At 40.9% G+C, this 24,699-nt stretch overlaps 2 protein-coding genes across 2 annotated transcripts; one reads left to right on the forward strand and one right to left on the reverse strand.

Moving 5' to 3' along the window:
* Nucleotides 1–740: 740 nt before the first annotated feature.
* On the reverse strand, nucleotides 741–14,596 carry LOC124156641. The gene is made up of 5 exons (XM_046531299.1): nucleotides 14,094–14,596; nucleotides 9,135–9,217; nucleotides 6,757–6,843; nucleotides 1,862–3,012; nucleotides 741–1,573 (listed from the first exon to the last, which is right to left on the reverse strand). Exons 1-5 carry the CDS (start codon nucleotides 14,594–14,596, stop codon nucleotides 755–757), a joined length of 2,643 nt encoding a protein of 880 aa, XP_046387255.1. The 3' UTR covers nucleotides 741–754.
* A 4,198-nt stretch (nucleotides 14,597–18,794) lies between these two features.
* Nucleotides 18,795–19,514, forward strand: LOC124156642. Its single transcript, XM_046531300.1, has one exon. The coding sequence runs from the start codon at nucleotides 18,795–18,797 to the stop codon at nucleotides 19,512–19,514; it is 720 nt and encodes a 239-aa protein (XP_046387256.1).
* The last annotated feature ends 5,185 nt before the right edge of the window (nucleotides 19,515–24,699 follow it).

The raw sequence follows: 24,699 nt of genomic DNA on the forward strand, positions 1-24,699 counted from the left end.
TTCTAACCCAACTTTGCTTTAGTATTCAATGATTCTTTTGGTTTAGTACCGAACTCCTCAGTTCCTCACTCCACTTACACTGCAATGGCTAATCCAATGCATTTTTTTGTGATGACATGGAGATAAAGTCAGTCATATCCAAACTCAGCTGAAGCAGTTCAAGTTCCGGTGTAGATGGAATCCCAGCAAAGATAATATAATTATATAATAACAAAAAAGATACACTTGCTTTACTTTTGAATTGTACTAAAGTTTTTGGCTTCGTAAATCACAATCACCTTTTTTTCTAAGCTTGAAAAAATTGGTAACAGAGACATTGCTCTTCAGTGGATGATATCATATCTTAATGACAGAACTCAGGTTGTAACATTAACTGTTGATGGTGTTAGGCACGTAGCTTTACCTCCTTATTCTAATAATATATATATACATAAATGATTTACTGCATACCTTACCTTGTGCCTATTGACAACATTACCCCTATTATATACGCTGATGACACAACAGTAGAAATATTATCCACTTCACATAAATCTTGATCTAAAAAAGCCCCTGAAATATGATACATATTCCAACCAGCAGTCAGCCATCTGAAAGTATGCTAATAAAATCATCTTCACCGAGCTTCGATGGAATGCACTGTAGGCCAACACAATACATATTATTTGAAGGGAAAATTATTTAACTGGGGTAGGAACAGTGAACACTTGAATGGAAACAGCGCCTTTTAAAAACAGAAACATTTATTACCATTTTACAAATTTCTTATAATTGTAAATTTTCTTCTCTTACTGAAAGATCCCGAAGAGAGATCTCTGTTAAAAAATTTTATAGCATGGTACAGCCTCATCCTCACAAACAGCTTTACTAAAAACACTTTATCAAATTTGTCACAAGGTGGGTGAAATGGAATATTTTTAATTATACTCTTCACCATCATATGCCCTATGTTGTTCCTTAATGCTAGCTGCTCTAATCTTTTTGCAAATACCTTCTCCATATTCTCAACGAATTTCACAAATCCATTGTCAGGCATAAGGAGTCCACCATAGATGGTTCTTCCGTCGGATTTATATGCCTTATTTCGGCAAAATATTGATGCCATGTCAACATTTTGACCATTCCTATTTAAGTAACTTCTGCAGTTACTGCAGGAGTGCCTACCTAAGCAGCACTTAGCCAGATAGCCGCTGACATATTTTACTGCATTGGTGAATGGCAGATCCACCTTATGCATTTCATTTTCAATAAGGAGAGGTTCTGCAACTAGAACCTCCTTTTTACCCTCTGCTACATTGACATTAGCCACTCTTTCATTCAGCAATGTAAACACTTTTTCCGGAACTGCTTCACAGTTTCCTGTGCCACGACTGTGCAGGTATCGGAGGACAAACAATTTCTTGAATGCTCTTTTGAACTGTACTGGAGTAGGATTAATGGAATTTCCTCCAACTCGCCTCACAGACCCAAAATAATTCTCAAGGCAGTCCTGATTCAGCCTTCTTGTCAACAGGAAGGAGAAACCAGATATTTTTAACTGTCTCCAGAGATGGAGAAGTGACGAGATGGTGATCTGGAAACCTTAAATGAACTTCAATGTTCTAGAAATTTCATGCCCATCAACATTGAAAACTTTCATGTTGTCAAAATTTGTCCTCATGCGCTCTATAAATTGTAACTGGAAAGGAGCTCCCATCCATGCCCTGTTATACATTTTCGCATGTACTCTCCTAGAGGAGTTTAAAATATCAAACATTTTGTCGATGTCTGACAAAAAGGATGACGTACCACAAGCTTTTTTGGGTAACCTCCCCAGGGCTATGTAGGTATCAATAGCACTAGCTACTGTGAAGCTTAGTACCTGACTAGCAAATTTGACTTTCATTTTCTGAAAGTTATTTGGTTGAATGTGAGCATCAGAGATTTTAGATATCAGCCTTAGATTCACATTCTTGTCTTGGTTGTACAAAGCCCTGATGTCAGACCAAGAAGCTACTTTGTCATAAAAATGGAAATCATACTTGATCAGATTATTTCGCAGTGATTTCAACAGATGGGGAGGGTCAAAAATATACACTATGTCACTTCCATTAAAAGAAAAAAAGGGCTTCTCACGAGTAATTCCTAGAATTTTACTTAGCTGAACAAAATTGGAGCCCATGTCTGAGGTGATGCTCACCACATTTAATCCTATGTTAAATAAAGCCTCAATGCACTTCATAAGTATTTCATAAAGGGCTTTGGCTTTGCAAGATGAACCAACAAAAAAATAAGCAATAGGCTGCTTCCAAGGACTATAAATCCCTCTTGCCATTACCACTAGGGCATTTTTTGCAGGAGACAGTGCTTTGTTCTCTCCGTCATCTTCAAAACCAATAATATCATCATTGTTAATGTCATAGAAGAGGTTACTTTTCAGAGACATCTCATCAATGCTTAGGGCACAAAACTTGGAGAGGTGAGACAAAGTATCAGATTTACACTTCAATGCAGCAAATAAAGAATCATTAAGTCCTGGCCTATAATTAAAACCCTCGGTGTAGCGTCGCAAAGACCTCAATGATGGCAACATAAAGGTCTGTTGCAGAACAGTATATGCTGATGTACTGGAGAAATACACCTGAAGGGCAAGCTGCTTTACAGCATTTGAATACCTGTACCCTTGTTTTTTCCTCTTATAAAGATCAGCCTGGATTTTCACAAAGGAGGCAATTTCAGGAGGCAAAAGTAAATCACACATTAATGGAAATGAGTTAAGATCAACTTTTGTACTCCTCTCCTCTAAGTCCAGTTTCTTCTTCAATCTGGCAGCTGATGCCTGTAGTGCTTTCACTTTCCTCCTCAGCACAGCTTTTCGAGGAGATGAGAATGAGAGGCTGGGTGGAGTTTGAGTCTCAACTGATGAGGCCATCGTCTCCACCAATGCTGGTGAGCTCACATCTAAATCCTCCTGGACTGGTTCAACAATGTTGTCTTGAAGTTGCTTCTCATGCACATCAACAAGAAAAACGTCTGAAATGAAGAGAAAAAAATATAAGTTCAAATAAAGAAGTCCGAGACATCTATCTTTAAATCCTAATCTGTGTACTTGAAATATAGGCTTTGAATCCTTCACTAATTGTAAGTTAAAAATAAGTAATAGGTAGTTGAATATTGAAGCTCATAACAAATCAATTAAGTAGACATGAAGACACAATTGTTAACACATTTTTTCAATGTACATCATTGGCCGAGTGTATCAAGGAACAACGTTTGCACACTATATATGGCATGTCAGGAAGTAATGAAAGTAATTGAGAACACATAAATGGACAGCACCACAAAAAAGTAACCATTGCACTGCTCTACAAATATTATTTATCAGTGATCCATTAAAATTGGTTAACTTAAAAGGATCTGCCATAGGTAATCTCATTGCAACTATACAAGACGTTTTCTCATAGAAAAGCTTTTGGTTTTATAGTAAGGCATTGCATTCATGGATTTCATGGAAATGGGTAGATGATTGTACAATGGAAGTCTCATCCTCCAAAGAGGTATCATGCAATGTCTTCGTTATAAGAAAAAGATAAATTTTTATGGGCATACATGGCAGCAGATTCATCTTTCATGACATTGGGATTTCTTCATTGGAAATGCCTCTCAATAGCCAACAAATTAAGACATTATGAAACAGTTTACAACAGAGAATGACATATGCAAATGACACCACCTTGAATGGAAGTAACATTATAGCAATAGATACATTACTCAAGATAGAAAAGAGAAAAGTCAGAACTCATTGGAATTAGAGTATCTAGGATTCATAAAGAGAAACTGTCAAAAATTATCTTTACTCTTTCTTTAAGGACTATTAATATAGCTCTGTATGCTCAAAACTTAATACTCTGTTGCCAATTGGTCACCTAATTATAATGAATCAATCCAGTGTGAAAGTGTCTAAATTAAATTTCTCACATTTATTTATTAGAAATTAGAAATTTCACAGTATAATTACAGTACTTCATATTTGATCCCCCTTTTATTAAAACCCTTATCTGACAGACATTAATAATAATAATAATAGTTTTATTAGCCAAAAGAACCAATACAAGTAAGTAAATGGTATAGGCTTCGTCAAGTATAATACATAATTGGTATTTTAGATAATGTTCACTCAAAAAAACAAAGACATCTTCCTAAAATAAAAAAGTTACATTACAAATTTCAAGCACACAATAGTGAAAGCTGAACAACAGCCATGTATACTTCAACACTTACTTCACAGCACAAAACCTTAAGCACAGGTATACAATTCTCATTTAATAGGTTAACACATCAAACTACATACTTTCTTTACAATAGTTAATAAATTCATCAACACTATACAATGCCTTTCCAGTCAGGTATCTTTTCAGATTTACTTTAAAATTATTTACAGAAGACAAACTTCTCAATTCTTCTGGTAAAAGGTTATATAGTTTTGTACCCTTATGTAGAGGACCATTACTACTCCTTTTTGTTTTCCTGGGTAGCACATGTAAACAGTCTTTGGTTCTGGTCATATGTGAATGGAAGTCAGCATTTTTTGGGAGAGAATTTATACGTTTTTTTATGAATAGCATTAAGTTCAGAATATAAATGGATGTTAGAGTTAAAATTTTGTGTGCCTCAAAGTGAGGTCGACAGGATTCTCTATATTTTAGGTTTAGCATAATTCTTACAGCTTTCTTTTGCATAGTGAATACCTCAGTGCTATTGCAACTGTCACCCCAGAAAATAATGCCATAAGAGATTAAGGATTGAAAATTAGCATAGTACACATATTTTAAAACACTCAAAGAAACACTTGATCGTAAATAGCGCAGTTGATACATAATATGTGACAGTTTGGTGGTTAAGATTTCGACATGTCTAGACCACTTCAAGGATTTGTCTAGTGTGATTCCAAGGAAAGAAATATTATTTACATAAGTTATTTCAGAGTTGAATAGTTCCACTGTTGGTGGCGATTTACAATTTAAGTTCATACATACAGTTTTTTCTAGATTAACTGCCAACATACTATTTTTTAGCCACATTTGAATACTTTTAACTGTAGAGTTTACCTTAATCTGTAATTCTTGCGAATTTGGGGCTTGCAACAATATACTAGTGTCATCAGCGAATAAGATTGTTTTTGCTTCCTGGAGATATTCAGGAAGGTCGTTAATATACAAAGTGAACAATAACGGCCCTAGGATTGACCCTTGGGGTACACCATATTTGACTTCTTTCATAGTAGAGGAGCAATTATTTATATATTTTGTGTTTGAGTCCAAGTAAGAAATTTGGACAATTTGGTGTCTGTTAGTTAGGTAAGAATTTAACCAAGAATAAGCTACTCCTGTAATACCATAATTTGAGAGGCATTTCAACAATATGTCGTGGTTTACAGTATCAAATGCTTTTCTGAGATCAATGAACAACCCCACAGTTTGGTTATTTTTGTCGAGAGCATCAGTTGCATCATTTAGAAATTCAAACAAAGCATCAGTTGTTGACTTATTTTGTCGGAAGCCAAATTGGTATTTGGATAAACTTGCATTTTTATCTAAAAAACTTAAAAGTCGATTGTACATGACTTTTTCGAAAATCTTTGAAAAACCTGAAAGTAAACTTATGGGTCTGTAGTTATTACAATCCTTTTTGTCTCCTTTTTTAAAGAGGGGGTAGACTTTGCAAATCTTTAGCTGCTGAGGGAAAATACCTTCTGATATTGATAAATTACACAAATAGGTGAGTGGGTTTACGATGAACGGGATAGAGTATTTAATAATCTTATCCGGGATGCCATCAAAGCCCGATGACATTTTGTTATGGAGGGAGAGGCCAATTTGTAAAATTTCCCTTGGAGTGGCTGGGTAAATAAAAGGTGCATTCTTATTTTTAGATGCTGGTTGCTTGTAATAGGGATCTTTTGTAGCATGATTGCTGCTTAATGTTTTGAGTATTTTCTCAGGGGTTTCAATAAAGTGATCATTAAAAACATTTGCCACGGTTAATGGGTTTTATGTTAATGGGCCATTCTTACATATATGCCCTATTTCTGTACAAAGCTATTAATTCCTATATCTATTGTTCATTTCTTCTCTCCTTAATAAATTTTCATGCAATTCACCATAGCTCTAATTCACCCATTCTTTACCCATTTGTTGCTGATTACCATTTTAAAAATTATGCCTTAAAGAACACGATATCCATAATGATGTGGAATTTTAATAACCTTGGCCAAACATTGATTTCTTTAAGTCTTTATCTCAATTTCAAAGCTACTTATGGCAAAGCTGAGCTCAATTCAGAAATTCTACCACAAGAGCATGTTTATATATTAAAGTTTATCTTATTGTACCTACCTACAAATTTTATACATTGATGTGCAATCTTGTAAAGATTTTTAATGAATTTATTGCACATTTATTTTTTCCTCTTGTCTTTCATCTATGTGCAATCTTGTAAAGATTTTTAATGAATTTATTGTATGTTTACTTTTTTCCTATAGTCTTTCATCTATGAAGTTATATGTAAGAATATGATTAGCGGGCTATCGCATTATCAGTAAGTGATAATAAAAAATACCAAAAGAATGGGTACCGAATGATAGCTTAATATGAAACGAGTCTACAGAGAAATAAATTTCACCGATCCTGATGGAAAGTTAACTTTAGAAACAATCGTTTACAGCAGGAACACTTCTCTGATCACCGTTATCTTTATAAAATCACAGGTGTTACTCACCATCAGCAATCACGTTTGCATTCACGGGAGGTTCCTCTGCCGAAGCTTCCACAACAATATCCACGCTTTCAGGACGAGTGTCATTTCCTGGAAAATAATGGAATTACTTTAGTATAAAAATACTTCAAAAGCACCATTGCGGCGATAGACAAGCAGGAAACAAATTTGTAATAAGTTAATATGTACGTGTATTCAAGCAAATGAAGGAATTATGCAAGCATTCTTTATTTATTGCGAAGTCTTAAATATTATACTTTATTTGAAATATCTTACTTATCACAATTCGATGGTCTTATATTCGTAAATTCCATAGAATTACAAGTTGAATAAGCAGCCTCTCCCCATATCATACGTTAGCAAAATGTCCCATTAGGTTTCTCGGCCCGCCATCTGCCTCCGCGTCTTCTACTAGACCCTGCAATTGTGCCCAGCGTCTCAGTGTGTATTCTCCTGTGACTGGATAGAAGTCGTTTGCTTGCAGCAGATTTTTTGCCTTCTTTTTATTATAATATATTTATTATAATATTTAATATTTTCTTTATTAGTAGTGCAAATTTTAATAATTTTGAACTATGTATGATTGTATACGATTAAGGAAGACATAATATCTGATATTATTGCAAAATATTTTTTCCACGTGGCGGTGTGTTATGATAAATTTTCTCAGCATTGAGTGTGTTAAATGCATTGTTTTTTAGTTGTAAACGTAAATGAAGTAGCTGATGAAAACTTTCTCTTCTCCCTCAAAATGATTTTTGGTGGTATACTTTTCAGATTGCAGCAATCATTTAATACTTTTATATTTTTACGCAAATTTGAGCTGTAAAATTATTAATTACATTTTACGTTTGCTCCACCTACTTTCGTGAGGAAATGCTGAGGATGATTTGATCAAAGCGATGAGACTTTACGTATCTTGAACTCAACTTTCATACTTTGGTGTCAATAAATGTTTCATGCGTTTGGTGAGAATTTTTTACCCAATTCGAGCAAAATATAATTTGAGTTACATGTTTTTTGCTGGTTTCGCTCCAACAGTGTCAGAATATGGAGAGTAATTAACCGATAATCGTAAAAACCACGAATATAAGGACAGGGCTTGAAGGGATAAAAATATTATTTTTTTGGTATTATGTAGCAAATACCACCATGTTTTCTTGGAAAGGGAATGCTAATATTTTCAATAAGAGAAGTTGATATGCCTACAAAGGGCGTCAGCGTCGAATGAAGGAAATCTCGAAATAGGTAGTTCAATGATATTTTGCCGTGCAGCGTGGACTTCAAACCGGATGTCATTCATTTGAAACAATTTCAAATATAAGGAGGGTGGGGAGGCAATTTGTTTGGGTTTGTCACCCCTGCCGGCCATCCTTGAATGCTGAGTTGGCAAAGAAAGCCTTTCCGTTGGCACGTGTGTGTGCTCTGCAGAGGGGTTTGGGTGGTCGAGTTACCGGCTGATGCATGGACGCGTGCACATGATGACAATCTATCGAGTGGCGGTCTTTTCTTGCTCCCGGCCTCTCTCCTGGGCTCTCCTATTTCCCTTCATTCTCGCTCTGCCCCGCGAAAGGGTTTTGGACATAAAAGCCCGATCCAGAATGAGTATACGTCGCACATTTAAACACGTTCAGGAGTACATTAACAAGAAAACGACGAAACTATACACAGCGCAAGTGCGTCCATTGGTGACATAAAAATCATAGGTTTGGACTTTCACTCCGCCTGACGAGATATCACTCATTAGCATTCATATGGGCAGGGGAAGGTTTTATGAAGAATCATGAATATGATGTTTTCCAATGGCACTTATGAACAGCTTCATGAATTTAAAAGCCTTAAAGGAGGTTGCATTTCACGCATTAGGTACGCATCTCCAGATTAGCAAAAAAAGCTTTTAAAATCCTTGAATGTGTATCTCCGTTCATTGTTAATAGCATTAATAAATGTGTGGGGGGATTTGGTCGGACCTCAGACATAAACCTGCGAAGGACTTCCACAAGAGATAGTGTTTTGTGAACCAAAGGTGAATTGACTAAAATACACTAAGGCCATTTATTGTTTGTGCTCCTTGGTATTTTTATCGCGAAAAAAATCCCATTTTATGGTTATTCAAGTAGCTATCGCAGTAAAAGCTGTGCATCGCTTTCTATTCTCTCCAAGACGTTTTAGTTACTGGTACTGCTTCCCAAGTGCTTAAATGCTAAATAATTTTCAATTTTTTAGCTCTCTGTATAAATTATTTATGTCAATGTAGTATTGAAATAAATGTTTTCAATGATAAATGAATTGTTCGTGTCCCATTAATGTAAACTAAATTCGTAATTTTCATCCGTTTATTCTCGTGATCGTCACCATTAGCAATTCCATGCAATACCCACCGTCTACTTCCGCCTTTCCTTCTAAAGATTCAAGGGCTGCATTGTTGTGTGATGAAGGGTCGTTCTGTCGGTGGTGATGCAGGCTGTGTGGATAACAGCTCTCGCCTTAAGAGGAGAGTGGAAAGAGAAATGCATTTCAGGAGGCACAGATTGAAACCCTGGGAGAGGAATGGCCTAGTATCCAAGGCGGCCCTTGTCCCTCACCAGAAAAAGGGTCTTCCAGCCGGAGACACGGTCGCAAAGTTTCGAGGGGGGAGGGGTCTTTGGCGTGTTCGGAGGGGGGGCTGAGGGGTCCTGTTTCCTACTACCAAAGCAGCGGGTTGAAGCGGTGGTGGGCAGAAAGGGCTCTCACAACCTTACCATTAGCGGACAAAATCGCGGAATCTCGTTATTGGGCGCGCCGAAGGCGCGTAATCTTACCGAGCGAGCAGAGGTACAGGGTAGCTGGAAGGAATACGTGGAGGACCTGTATGACGGAATGAACAGACCAGAGAGATTGACTCTAGAGGAGGAAAGTGCAGTGGAGGAGGACAATCTTGGGCCAGGGATATTAGATTCGGAAATAGAGAGAGCACTTCGTGATATGAAGGCTAGGAAAGCAGTAGGCGTGGACAATATCCCGTGTGAGCTTCTGAAGAATCTAGGGAAGGAAGGTAAGAATAGGTTTTTCGAACTAGTGCGCAGGATCTACGAAGAGGGATGTTGGCCGGAAGATTTCGTGAAGACGGTTTTAATTCCGCTTCCGAAGAAGAAGAAAGCTGTGGAATGCGGAGATTATAGGACTATCAGCCTAATATCGCATGCGGCGAAAGTGGTACTGAGGATATTGAACAGACGAATGGAGGCGAGGGCAAACGAATATTTGGGCGAAGATCAGTTTGGTTTCAGAAAAGGGAAGTCAACTCGTGATGCAATAGCAATAATGAGGTCCCTCGTGGAGAGGAGGCTAGAATATGACCAGGACGTATATGCGTGTTTCGTGGATTTTGAGAAAGCGTTTGATAGGGTGAACTGGGTGAAGCTAATGGATATTCTCAAGAGAATGGGTGTAGATTGGAGGGATAGACGACTGATTCGTAATCTGTATATGGCCCAGACTGCGCAAGTGAGGATAGCGGACGGAGAATCTGGGTGGGCAAGCATTGGCCGAGGTGTGAGGCAAGGCTGTCCTCTATCGCCGCTGCTCTTTAACGTGTACGCTGAAGAGATGGTAAGGGAAGCGTGGGATGAGTTAGAAGCTGGGATAAAAGTGGGAGGAATGATGTTCAAATCAGTGAGATTCGCGGATGACCAAGCGTTGATCAGCCAGTCAGCGAGGGGGCTTCAGGCTCTAGTGGATGCGTTATACGAACGTTGCGAGGAGTATGGGATGAGGATTAATCACAAGAAAACTAAGGTTATGCGGTTTTGTAAAGCATCACGAGCGAGGAATGTGAGACTCAAGATAAAGGTGGGTGGTGAAAAACTTGAGCAGGTTGAGCAATTCAACTATTTAGGCAGTACGTTAGAGGAAAACGGATACAGTAGTAAGGACATCAGGAAGAGAATAGCATTAGCGAAGGAGGCGTTCATGAACAGGAAGGAGCTTCTGAGAGGATCGTTGTGTAAGTGTTTAAAGAAAAGGCTGGTGAAGAGTTTGATTTGGAGTGTAGCTCTCTACGGTGCGGAAACGTGGACACTGAGGAAAGAAGACGAGAGAAGATTGGAGGCATTCGAGATGTGGGTATGGAGAAGAATGGAGAGGGTGAAATGGACGGAGAGGAAAAGGAACGACGAAGTGCTGGATATGGTTGGCGAGGAGAGGCAGCTTTTAGATGAGATACGCAGGAGACAGAAGGTATGGATGGAGTTAGTGCTTAGTGGTGAGGGGATGCTGAAAATGGTGTTGGAGGGTAGAATGTTAGGTAAATGAGGTAGGGGAAGTAAAAGAATAGGTTTTTTAGATAGATTGAAAGAGAGTAGGCCTTACAGTGAATTAAAGAAGGCAGTGCTGGAAGGAAAGGGAGGCTCCCAGATCGCTTCTCGAATACTCCATGGAAACCTTCCTTAATCGGTAGAATACTATAATAATAATAATATATTTTTTAATTCTTTTTAATTGGTTTTTTAAGTATTTAAATGCATTTTTTTTTTCGCCTATACATTTTTTGCTAGTATTGGTATGCATTTAATAGATTTTTTTTCCCATTATAAAGCATTGAATCATCAAGTAAAACAACAATAAAAAGACCTTCACATAATCGCTAATCCTAGAAGAAGATGGAAAGACATAGGATAGACTCATAGAAGAGTTACTTGGTGAGGCAGTATATATGTCATTGGAACAGTTGGATCGTAGTTTCAGATGTCTGTGAGGAGTGTATTTTTTGTTCCCTTGAGCCTGGACTTAAAATTATTTACAAGTTTGTTAATAAAGTCGTTGATCGACGGGATGTTGTGTGCGCATCGAACGTCCTTCATGCTTGTTAGTCTAGAGAGGTTGAGGATACGTCTAAGGGATTTGTTTTGATGGCGTTCTAATTTTTGTCTTATGGATTTATTGCAGGCGAATATTTCGCAGCCGTAGAGGAGGGTAGGCCGGACAATGGATTTGTATAGTCTGGCTCTGGAGGAATGAGGTGGAGGAGAGGTTGGTGCGCAGAGGGAGTAGACAGCTTGCCTTGCTTTGAGGGCTTTAACTGAGCAGTATTTAAGGTGTGGTAGGAACGTTAATTTGTGGTCTAAGTAGACGCCGAGGAATTTGTGTGATCGAGCTCTTGGTATACGAACTTTGTTGATGTATGGTGATGAATTTGGAGTGAATTTTCGTCCGCGTGTGAAGTGTATGTGTGTGCTTTTGGCGGCATTTATCTGAATTTTCCATGTAAGTGTCCATTTGTGTATAAGTTTTAAGTGGTGGTTGAGTTTGTTGATGTTTGTGTCTCCCTTCCTTGAAGTAGCAGCGATGGCTGTATCGTCTGCATACACGTGTAGTGATGTTTTTTGTGTGGAGGGCATGTCGTTGACTAGTAATGGACTTAAGATGGAACCTTGTGGAACGCCTGCTTCCATCGGTCGAAGGGATGAAAGTGTTTAGCTTCGGCAATTTGGAATTGGCTCTGGCCACATCTAAAAATACAGCATCGGTGGTGTAGCGGCTGTTAAAACCGTGAGATATTTTTTCCACCAAACGTAGGATTTGGTGTGGGGCAGACATTTTTCTTCGAAACCCAAGCAGGTCTGGTCGGATAATGATGTGTTCTGATGAAAAGGATTCTAGGCGTTGAAGAACAATAATTTCGAGAATTTTGGAGAGGTTAGAAAGTAAAGAAATGGGACGACTGTTGCCTGGAATTTTAGGATCTTTGCCCGGTTTTGGAAGAAGGATAACTTTTGCCTGTTTCCATGCAGGTGGGATGAAAGGGAAAGAATAGAAATGGTTGAAGAGATCAGAAAGAAGGAATAGAAAGTTTGGGGAACGGCTGGCATATTTCAACTGAGTGTTTGAAATATTGTCTAGCCCGGGTGCTTTTTTAGCTGAGAGGGAGTTTAGAATTTTTTGGACTATTGAGGGGTTAGCAATGGGAGTGAACACGGATGAAGAATGGAGAGTTCTTAGGAATGAATTGATTGTAGGTTCTAAAGGGGAAAGTGATTGGTCACGGGCCATGGTTTTCTGAAGGTGGTCTGCTTGGATTTCGACTTTTTCAGCTGGGTCGAATATGAGATTGGAGTCAGAGATAATTGGGTGGAATAGATTTTTGTCTGCCCTTTTTAGGGATCGTATGGTTCTCCAGATCAGTTTTTGTTGGCTTTCTGTGGGATTTTCAAGCGTGAGGTTATTGATGTGGTTTTCCCAGAGCGCAGTACTGTATTTCTTGACCTCGGCTTTGTGACGGTGTTGGCAAGTTTGTTGTACTTGATCTTGTTGGCAGGAATGTGATATCTTTGCCAGATATGTCGGGCTGAGTTGCGGAGTTTGATCAGGGAGACTAAGTATTTGGGGAATCTGTCAGGTCTGGTGTTGCGGGGAACAAAAGTGCGTGAGACGCTGTCTTTTGCGGAGTGAAGGGCTGTTTTAAGTGCTTCTGCCTGTTTCTCTATTGATTGTGGGGTGGGATGTGAGATTGGGAGGAGAGAGGAGAGAGAATCATTTAACAGGAGAGGGAATTTTTCCCAATCTGATACCGTGAATTTGGAAGGTATTAGTTGCTTATTGGATATGGGGATGGAGAATTTTAAGGGCATATGGTCAGGGGTGAAGGAGTAAACAACGGAGGGAGTGAATTTAATGGGAAGGTTTAGAGAGAATCCAAAATCAATAATGTTGCATGATCGTGGGGCATAATGCGTTGACTGGAGTGGGGAAAGTGGGAGGATGTTTTTGTTTTTAATAAAGTTGTAGAGAATTCTGCCGTTTTTGTTGGTCCGGTTGCTGTTCCAAAATGAATGCTTAGCATTCCAGTCGCCGAAGAAGATACCGCTTGGTACGGAAAACAGGCGTTCTAGGTTGTCCACTGTCATGTGTTTGGAAGGGATTCTGCATACTGTGTATATATTTAAGGGACCGGCTTTCGTGTGGATCGATACACCAAGAGCTTCGAACACGTCGGGAATGGGAGAGTTGAGGAGGGAGTGAGGAATGTTATTACGGACCAGAATTGCTACTCCTCCGCCACGTGTTGTGTTGCGGTCCAGTCTGTAGGTTTTGTAGTGTGGAGAGAAAAAGGAGAGTGTGGGTTTTAGGTGTGTTTCCTGTAAGAGTATGATGTCTATGTTGGTGTCGATGGCGTACTGGAGGAGTTCATGTTTTTTAGTCGGTACGCCGTTGCAGTTCCAAGAGATAACATGTAGAGAGTTAACGTCTGTAGTGTGTATGTTCATGGTGAGTCTTGGAGGAGTAGCATTTGGGACAGAAGGAAGTGTTTCCTTGCTGAAACGGATTGAAGGGAGGAAAGTTTGGAGCTGATGGATTGAAACCAGGAGGTAAGGTCGTTGGGATCTGAAGGTTGGTCTGCGGGAAGGTCATTGGTGAGGGAAGGAAATTGTTGTGGGTTTGCGGCTGCGGCGAACGAGCGAAGCAGGGGAGGGGATTCTGGAGCGGGAAGTGAGTTAGTAGCTGGCGTGCTGCGGCGGGCAGTCATGGCAGCTTTCGCTGCGCGGTGCTTTTCGCAGCCGCTGTAGGTAGCTGTGTGGGCGTTGCCGCAAAGTGCACATGTGGCAGGAGTTTCAGTTGTCTTTTTCCACTCTGCGCTAACATGGCCTTCTCCGCAACGCACGCATTTTGGAGGGAGGTTGCAGAAGTTCTTAGTATGCCCAATTGCTTGGCAGCGGTGGCATTGTACTGGTTGTGCAGGTTTTTTGAAGATTGTGATGGTAATTTTGAGGCCTGTCAGGTGTGTAATTTGCATGAGAGCTGCCGCGTCAATTGTGGATTCAGCAACGACTTGGACCACTTTGGTCGGGTATTGAGGAACCGACATAGTTCCACGCTGAAGTTGCCTGTCTGATGGCCGTGTTGAGAATATGCGTTTGCATGAGACAATAGGAAAACCTAGGTCAAGAAGTTCAGTTTTGATTTGCTCGTCCGCCACAGAGGGAAAGGTTCCGCTAAGGGCAAATTCCCGGCGCCTATTTTCTGAGAGACAGTATGTATTGTATGGAATTTTCATTTCAATGAGCGTGGTTTTGACGGTGTTGAAATCGCGGACAGCATCGTGGGAACATGCGTCTTTTAATCACAGAAGCGTTCCAGATTCGGGTGTGCGAGGGATTTTGGATACGAATGGTTTCTAATTGGAGAGAATAGAGGGAGATAAGGTAGAATAATACAATTGATTGTCATCAGAGAGAATTCATAGAGATAAGTGACAGTAAATCACAAATATCTCTGAAAATTGAAGTTCGCATTCAGCATATTCATACATTATCGCGTGGAGTGAAAACATCGCCATTAGTAGGAAATGAGGAACTTTAAAATCACTCCAAATAAAGCAAATTTGATGGCAACTTGCATGGTGAAACTCAAGCAAGTTACTTCAACACGCAATTCTCTTTCTCATTCTTGTAAACTTGTGGTATCCAAACATCCCCCGCCACGCGCTTGTTGCGGTGGCTTGCGGGGGAGTATGTGGCACATAGGTGTGGATGTAATTAATTGAATTTGAGAATTTATGAATGCCAAAAATTGATGGGTTAGTGTTTGATACGTTTGGATTGTTTATCAACCTCACCCCTTGTGACCTGGGTTCACTTATGTGAGTGATCAGTCGTCAGTCCAAAGATAGGTTCTACTCAGCCCTCCACTCCTTGCTCCTGTTAGCTATTCTTATAATACCTTCATAATTTGTCAGCTTTATATCCTTCAGCACCTTCTCTGCGTATCTCATCCGTGGTATATACTCCTACCGTTCTCCCCTCCTCCGATCTTTCAACGATTAAAACGCACGTCTTCTCCCCAAGGTTTCCGAAAGACCTCTCTCGTACTCATCTCCAAATTTCCGAATTACTTAGATGAGTCATCTAGTTCTTCTTCGTCGTAGCTCTCTAGCGCAACATTGCGAAAACTACGAAATGAAATACCGAGGTAAATAATGTAAGTAATTTATCTTAGAATAATCAACGCTACACCTCAATGAACTGCTTGGAGTCGTGCCGCTACTTGCGGTTGGAAGTCGAGGCAGACACACAAGCAGCTGTGAGGTACAATTACTGACTTGGTGCCCCACTAGTAGCCTCTATGGGCGAGTGGCGGAGGGTGTTGGGATAGCAGCCGATTAATTGTGTTCGAAGGCTCAGTGGCTGGATCTCTTGGCCTTGTGTAAATTGAGTGCTGCACTGGATAGTACCATCTCAGACTGTGGCGGAAATAAACCACATTTTCAGACAGTATGGTTTTAATACAAAATTTAAAGTTCAACACAATTATAACACAATAGGTGAGCCTGAAGGACCAGCGGTTGGCAGGCCGATGCGACGCTGTCCAGTGCCCGGCAACCGCAGAGAGAGCACAGCAGGGCAGGGGTGAAGAGTTTCTCCGCCGGTGATGAACGAGCGAGAGAGCCAGGTCGCTCCGTCGGCACAGCGTAGATGAGACAAGAGGAAGAGGGGGAGGGCGAATGCAGTCATCACTATTGCAATATCGTCATCGTCATCACTATTGGTCAGCAAGTCTAAGATTGGTTTGACCTCCACGCAATTCTACTGTCTGCTATTGCTTTCTCATTTTCGTATTCTGTCTCTTTCACATCCTCCTTTATCTGTTCAATATTTTTATTCGTAAACTTCCGTTTCTATTCTTGTCATCCACATGTCATTCGTCAATTGTCTTCATCAGGCCACCATGTCTCCAGATATGGCCTATTTGTTTGCTTCGTTTTCTGATCAGAGTTTTCATGAGGCTTTTTTCTGCTGCTATTCCAAGGGCTTCCTCATTGTCGACTCGGTTGATCCATTTGAGTTTCTTCATTCTCCTGTAGCACCACATTCACTCATTCAGCGCATGACTTGATATTCTTTTAAGCAGTGCCTTTGATAATATCCGGAGACCATGGTTCGCACAAGAATAAAATAGGGAGCATTATTGAAATTATCTCTCTATCTCATTCTCCTCTTTTCTTTTGCTTTCACTACTCCATGAATTGCTTTCTCAGCTCGCTATTCGGATCCAAAGGAATTAATGCAGGACCATGAATATGCTTATGTCTCCAGAATATTATTTCATTGCGATGAACCTAGATTTTTAAATCTTTCACGGCACTGTACAGAAATCTTTCTCGCAAAAGTGAATGTAGTTGTGTGAATAAACGCCTTATTTTTTTGTATTTTTCTGCGGAGGGACATTTTTTTCGTTTCCTTTAAATCCTATGCCACATAGAAGGCAAAATTATAGGTTAAGACAATTGTAATAATTCAAACACGAAAGACTTGCGAACGTTATTGCAGAGTATTTTTCAGAGGTGAATCAATTACTATACATATTTGCCCCCTCCAACTCACTCATTGAAGAGCATTTAATTTAATCCGAATTGCCAACGGATGAAATGATCGACTCCAAGGCAGACTAATCCAGCATTGCATACATACAAATAATGAACTTACAAATTCGGTGGGGGCACTAGAACTAGATTTTTAAAAAGTTTTTTTACCGTTTAGTGCATCATTGTTGCTCTCACTTGTATCCTTCAAAATTTCTAACGTTAAGTATGCCACGAAAGGAAATCATTGATAATCCTCTGCTCAAGTATTAACAATGACAAGGAGACTTGGCGACGACTAAGCAATGTCCAAAGCATGGTCGGGTATAAAGTGCCAGCGGGACACACACAAAGTGAATTTTACTTTCGAATGATTTTCATTCGTGATTTGTATGCGGAGGCATTTTGCCGTGGCATTGAATTCTTTTGCCTCGCTCTCCGGGTGCTGTGTTTTTTTCAATTGGACTTTTCCCACTTGCCGCCTTGCGTGAGTATGTCTTGTTTGATGGACACCAATGTGTCCTTGCGGATTCGCATTGATGCGAAGATTTCCATTTCAGGCGCGCCTCTCGTCAACAGGAAGCGACGTCAGAAGGGCGACGGTCGTAGTCATGGAGTTGTGTGGACGGGACTTTGGCTATTCCTCCTACCTTCCTTTGCAGGTGAATTCAGGAATACGCTATTCTGTCTTATCTCCTGTGAATCAGTAGTACGCCGGCCTTTATGATGAGTCGGAAACTATATTTGCTGTAACAACTGAACGAAAGTCCCCATCTCAACTCATACTCCAAGTTAGTTGCATGCCCCAACCCAAAAATATACATTCTTTTGCTTGTCGAGGGTGGTAATACTCTATAATGTTGATGAAATGTGTCAATTATATCGATTTTGTGAATGCTTCAAAAGCCTACAATCCAGAGCAAAATTGACTATTAATTTAACATGCGCTTACCTGCAACCTTTGTGGTACATAATTATGGCAGCACCAATAAATAAGCTTCCCGCAGTCTTCACGTTTATTCCGTAACGAGAAGCCTCCGTGGTTGTAGTTCTGCGGCTGTAGGCTCAACTGCTTTCATGCATCGCCTTGCTTCCTTCGGCCCGTCTCTGCATATCACTCATCAGCCATTCCACTCCCCTCGACTCCTCGCGGGACAAAGCCTCATTATGCCAAGCGATCCTTCAAGATCGTTGTCGACCTCTTTAAATCCCCCCTCGACCGAATGGCGGCTCTGCCTTCGGAATTCATTTTGTTCATGCTATTCATGTTGAATGCCGCTGTGCGAGTACGCGTTCCTTTGTATCTTCCCCACCTCTTGCTCTGCCTGCACGCTGGAAGCCATGAAAATAGAAACTGGAGGGAGTGAAGTTGGCAAAGGTCTCGTCACTGCTAATACCTAATGCTAAGACCCAAAGTATTTGGTAAGAGTTAAAAACTGAAGTATGGATTTATTTTGAATTGAGAAGTTATTATTTATGCCGATAAATTAGAGATTCTGAATAAGATATTAAAATATTAATATTATTTTCCATTTCTTTCCCATGTAGCGGCAAGTAGTTTGGTTTTCAAATCTTATGTTCCCATTCCAGTAAATTTCAACAAGAGCGCTTCATAGTTTTTGCATTTCTTATCTGTGAATATAAAAAGATGCTTTTATGGTTGTCTTCATCGCGTTTCTGATCCGATGGCATTGAATGTTGAAATATGTTTGTGAGTGCAATAGGATCTCCGACATATAACCTGGCGAGACATCTCACAAGTCTTCTGTCCCCCTTTGTGGGCCGGTGCGATCACCACGTCAAGAACTCCGCAGATTTCGTCAAGACCCTAAAAACTATTCGGATTGAAGAACAGGACATACTAGTGAGCTTTGATGTCATTTCGCTTTTCACCAGAGTCCCAATCAGTTACACATTGAAGCTCCTCGAAGCGAGATTCGACCAGAAAACGGTCCACCTCTTCCAACATGTCCTCTCCTCAACGTACTTCCTGTATCAGGGGAAGTTCTACGAGCAGAAAGAAGGAGTACCCATGGGTTCCCCGCTGTCACCGGCCATCGCCAATCTATTCATCGAGGACTTTGAGGAACGAGCACTTGAGTCGGCCCCTCTCCACCCGAAGCACTTTTTTGGATATGTGGATGACACCTTCATAGTCTGGCCACACGGATCCGAGTCGCTGACGGACTTCCTAGCGCATATGAACAGCGTCCATCCCAACATCAAGTTCACCATGGAGACCGAAAAGGACAACCGGCTACCCTTCCTAGACATCCTGATTGAACAAAGGGCTGACGGCAGCCGAGGACACAGCGTGTATCGGAAACCCACGCATACGGACCTGTACCTCAATGGAAGGAGCCACCACCACCCAGCGCAGTGGAGTGTTGAGAACTCTCATCCACCGAGCCAAAGCTGTCTCTGACGCCGAACACCTAAAGTCGGAAATTGATCACCTGAGGACTACCTTCCGCTCAAACGGATTTACAGAGGGAGACATCAAAATGACCCTTAAAAAGTCCTTAAGGAAAAAAGCAGAAGCCGATAAACCTGACGTAAAACCAACAGGGAGAGCCTGCCTGCCATATGTCTCAACAATATCCAACAAAATTTCTAGGATATTAAGAAGCATAATGTGGAGACAATCCACAAACCACTGGGAAAACTCAAGGCCCTTCTCGGAACCACCAAGGATAAATTGGGATTGAAGACATCAGGAGTCTATCGCATACCGTGTGAGTGCGGCCAAGTGTACATCGGGGAGACCGGACGCACCATTGAAAAACGCTTGAAGGAGCACGAAAGATGCATCAGACTGTACTATCCCAATAAGTCTGCGGTGGCCGAGCACAGCCTAGAAAACGGTCACCGAATAAATTTTCAAGATACAAAACTAATATGCCAGGCCAAAAATTACTGGGACCGTGTCGTGAAGGAGTCAGTAGAAATCAGGCTTGAGTGGAAAAACATGAACCGAGACTCCGGCTTCCACCTGAGCAATGCGTGGAAACCAGCTCTGAAAAAGCTGAAGGGGGAGAGGACACGCATTAGCCCGACCGTCGACCAATCAGAGCCCACCTGAAACCAACGCGAAGGTATATAGGAAGGACACAACTTGGCTAATCCATTCACCCTGAAGACGATGGCAGACTTAGCCTTCGAAACGTCGGTGCTGACAAACCCTTGGACCCGGCCGGAAACCCGAGAACTCTTCCTCCAGTCTATTCGCCGGGAAAACCTTAGATCCTTCAATAAGACCATATTTTACTTTGTAATCAACAATAGCTTCTGGGAGGTTCGCTATGTAAGAATTTAAAGAAAAGGCTAGTGAAGTGTCTGATCTGGAGTGTAGCGCTTTACGGTGCAGAAACGTGGACACTTAGGAAGGAGGACGAGAGAAGGCTCAAGGCATTCGAGATGTGGGTGTGGCAAAGAATGGAGAAGGTGAAGTGGACGGAGAGGAGGAGGAACGACAAAGGAGGCTGGACATGGTGGGTGAGCAGAGGCAGCTTTTAGATGAGATACGGAGGAGACAGAAGGTATGGATGGAACGAGTACTTAGAGTGGATGGGATGTTGAAAACAGTGCTAGAGGGAAGAATGTTAGGTAAGCAAGGGAGGGGAAGGAAAAGAATAGGATTTCTGGATAGAATGGAAGGTATTAGGTCATATGGATCACTGAAGAGGGATGTGCAGATGTAATGGGGGGCTCCAGGAGTCCTTAAGCTCTCCATGGAAACTTACCTTAATCGGTAGGATACTTAATAATGATAATCAACAATAACATGTTTCCTTGAAACATATTGCAATACTGAAAACAGCAATCTTGACAATGATAATGAATCGAAGCGTGAGTTTGACATGTATCACGGTCATATCCATTCGGATTGTGTCACTAGTTTGAGAGAGTGCTTGCACGATTATTCAATAATTTTTCTGAGCATATACATTAAGGTAAAAGAATATACAGAATGGCATGGTGACGTTTGCTATTTTACTCATTTAACTATGTTGTCTCTTTTATTCTGATGCTCCATTTTTATGCTAGCCTTGGAACTTTTGGACAGTTTGTCATTTTTTGCCCCGGAATACAACGCTGTACCGTAGTTGGTTTTTCCAGTGAAAAATTTTAAGGATTAAATTTGGCTCCCTGCTATTTTAAAATGACAGAGTGACAGCATTTGGGAATGAGAGCATGCGCCGCCAAAGTATTTTTAAACTTGACACCTTTTTTCCTTTGTCACATGTCGTTTGAAAAGAGTGTTTATGCTTCGTGTCACGTTTTCAAGTGCTGATAAAGGGCTCTAAAGGCAAGGTAAGGTCGTAGAATTACTCGAATTACTTATCCGAGGGCATAATTGCATGAATTTGATAGCATGAGTGTGTTTACGTGAGGCCTAATTGCTGGGAAATCCACCGTGTGGCTGCACCCTTGCCATCTCACTGATGGAATTTTAAAAGCTCTTAAATTAACTCCCGTATTCTCCTTTTTCAGGTAACTTCCGCTGGTGATCCAGGTGAATGTTTATCCCCTCATGCGGCGGCCATTTCTCAGTGAGTACGAAATATTTATCCCTGTTTGCATCGCTTTCTGGGGCCCTATTTCGATGCATCACAATTTTTAATTCAAGCCATCAACTCCATTTGCCTATGGCAGGCACTGTGCACAAAGCTATCCCTTGAGAGGGCGGCATTTAAGTGTAGAAAAATACGAGGCCCTTAAAAAGAAGTTTTTTTCCAGAGCCCTTATCCGCCCCTCACTATTATGACTCCAATTAATATTCCGAATGAGTTAATGATGGGCTTGCCTCCTTGAAATTATGCACCATTCTCACCATCCGTCTTTCGCCGCTATCAGCCTCTCCACGCCGCCGAGAGATGACTCTGAATCAGGGACCTCCTCACCCGACATCATTTCTCCACGCTACTCCGTTAGTGCCATTGTTTCAATAATCGAATAGCAAAGTATATAATTAATCTAATGTTGTTTGGGAAATAAAACTGGAGGGACAGTGGGAGATAAATGGTATAAATGTGTGATTAGGGATGATATACCGTTGACCGAGGAGGTAGCGGGTGCTGGAAAATATTAGTTAGTCTGCAACTGGAAGTGACTAAGATAAGTGGAGGGGTAGTGGTAAGAGGAAGCTGATTGCAGGGACGGAAGACGATGAAATATTAAAAGAGGTCGTTACCTGAAGAATGTAAACATGGACTATGTATTTTGCGCAACAATGGTATCACGGAATTGATTAGAATAGATTAATACACAAAGATTTGGTAAAATGAAGGTAGTTTTTTCAAGGAATTGAATGAAATCACAAAAAGCCTTCTCAAAAAACAATTTTTGAATGAGGGTTAAGCTCTCTGAAAACATGACCATAAAATGGATGAACTCGTAGTCAGTCATAGGTGCATATTCTAGCTTGCATGCATTCCGGATTGGTCCTAGTAATCCGCCCAATAGCCTGACCTGTTCAGGATTTGAGATTATTAATGCGTGAGATGCCGTGGGGCGGGGTGCATTGGGTGAATTCCTGATTTCGCTTTTTGGGCCGTTTCAGTTGCAAATGTTACTCTGCAGAGTGATTATCTCTGGCCTCTGCACTAACGCAACTAATAAACTCCAAACGATCTAGTAGCTGCGGATATCCAGGCGTGTGAAGGAGTCCGTTTTTGAAATCTCTTAATAGGGTAGTTTCCTTCATCAATGAAAACGAAAGGCATTGATTATTATTCGTTACTCACCATTAGTGAGTTCATAATATACTCCGTCAATACCACTCCGCCACCACTGCGGGAAAGGCGATGCGTGTCCACCATTGTTAGGCTAAACGCTCCTTAAGATATCTAGTTTTTTTTTTAAGTTCATTGAAAGAATTGTCGGGCATTCAAGAAGAGTTGGAAGGTTTTACGATGGCTGTATGAACCAGACTACGAAGCGTTGCAGCTGTGGGAACGTTGGAAATTAAGTGAAACTCATTTATGGAGTTATTAAAAATATTTTTTGCTAAATTATCACGCACACAACATTGCATGATAGCAAACAATGCTCGACAGCTGTTTCCACACTATCCGTATTTAGTGATGTCCCTAAAATGGTGGATTGCGACGAACCTGCTTCGTAGTAATTATGATGCTATCTGCTCACCAATTACCTAGGTACGAAGAGAGAGAAAAAAGCAGAATATGGCTTGCGTGCCGCATTCTGGGAAGGTCTTTGATTTGCCTCGCTCGTACTTGCACAATCTGACGTGTGTACGAAGGTGCAGTCAAAATTGCGCCATGTAAAGCGGTGAATTACTAGAACACATGCGAGAATGCGTGGCCGTGAGATGGCAAAATAGCCCCTGTCCTAATTTCGTTCATTCATTTGCACAATTCCACGACATTTAGAAATTGATGCTGCTCTAACCTGCACAATTCCATGCCCCATGTAAAACGGCCTTTAGAGAGCCTTGGTCTCGCCTAGAACCCTAGGGGTAAGACCAAGTGGGAGTGTAATTGATGCCGAGAAGTGGCTCTCATAATTAGCCATGCTTCACAATAAGATTCCATAGCTTTGCGAAGGAATGGTAAATTGACTATTGCTTAAGTGTCTAAGACTAATCGAAAATGTCCCAATGAAATTGCTCAACGAGCAGTTGGGCTGCATCAGCGCTGAGATGACGGTCCTCGTCATGGATAATAGCATTTCCAGGAGTCAGCATGTCTCTTCTTTTGTTTTTAATGAGATTGGACGTGATTTTTTATAATCTTTCTCACCTAAGCCACAGTGCATCAAAAAAATTCTCTTCTATTGGCATGAAGGTCAAGACATATCATTGCTGCAGCCATTCGTCGAGTTTTCTGTCTGTCGCTCCGCAGTGCACAGTTGGCAGGAGAATCAATTGAGGCTGAGTAGTTAATGAGATTGCATTAACTAATCTTAAACTAACAACTTATGCTAAGAAATGTATGTGAAGACATATGGCAAATGAGGAGGATCACTAATCCAACAATTATCTTCGTCTACACTCGTATCAGTGATGAGCTCGCTTGGGTAACAGATATTTTTAGCTTTCCTTTTCCGCTTCCTCTCCTCACCAGCCATGCTCTCCAGTACCACTTCAAGGTGAGTGTCACTACACTCAGCAGCCTTGTGCTCTACACTCACTGCTTCCAAATAAGAATCTGTGGAAAGTTTTTAATTAAAAGAGTTATGGTCCAAGCAGAAATCTATGCACATAATGAAAACTAAGCACTACACACATATACATACCAAAGGTGGGGGAAACAAACTTCACCCCCAGTATTTCCCAGTTGTCCTTGGGAGCAACCTCTTTATGGATTAGTCGGCTCATTGCAACCCAGGAGTACCCAGGGGGTGGGTACCTGGTTACATTCTCACCAACTATCCAGCAGGCTGGAATTGTCTGGACGGTGACGTCCTTGAATTCCCGGTGAGGTAAAAACTCAGCCACCACAAATGGCATCCTGAAAGAAAATATTGTATGTAAAAAATATAGAAAATTAAAAAAAAACACAGGCAAGACAACCTACAGTTTCAGTTACCAAAAGTGCAAAGGGCAATGCTGACGATCATCCTGCGAAGGTTTCTCCAGCAATGTC

Source organism: Ischnura elegans, chromosome 3 (assembly GCF_921293095.1).
Source record: "Ischnura elegans chromosome 3, ioIscEleg1.1, whole genome shotgun sequence".
Classification (NCBI taxonomy): Eukaryota; Metazoa; Arthropoda; class Insecta; order Odonata; family Coenagrionidae; genus Ischnura; species Ischnura elegans.

Bases quoted from the DNA above. Each gene is read 5' to 3' on its own strand.
- LOC124156641 (XM_046531299.1), bottom strand. From the start codon at position 14,596: ATGTCGGTTCCTCAATACCCGACCAAAGTGGTCCAAGTCGTTGCTGAA. The intron at 6,844-9,134 runs GTGGGTATTGCA...ATTATTTTCCAG, and splicing joins AGGAAAGGCGGAAGTAGACG to GAAATGACACTCGTCCTGAA. The intron at 3,013-6,756 runs GTGAGTAACACC...TCTTCATTTCAG, and splicing joins TGCAAACGTGATTGCTGATG to ACGTTTTTCTTGTTGATGTG.
- LOC124156642 (XM_046531300.1), top strand. From the start codon at position 18,795: ATGTTTGTGAGTGCAATAGGATCTCCGACATATAACCTGGCGAGACAT.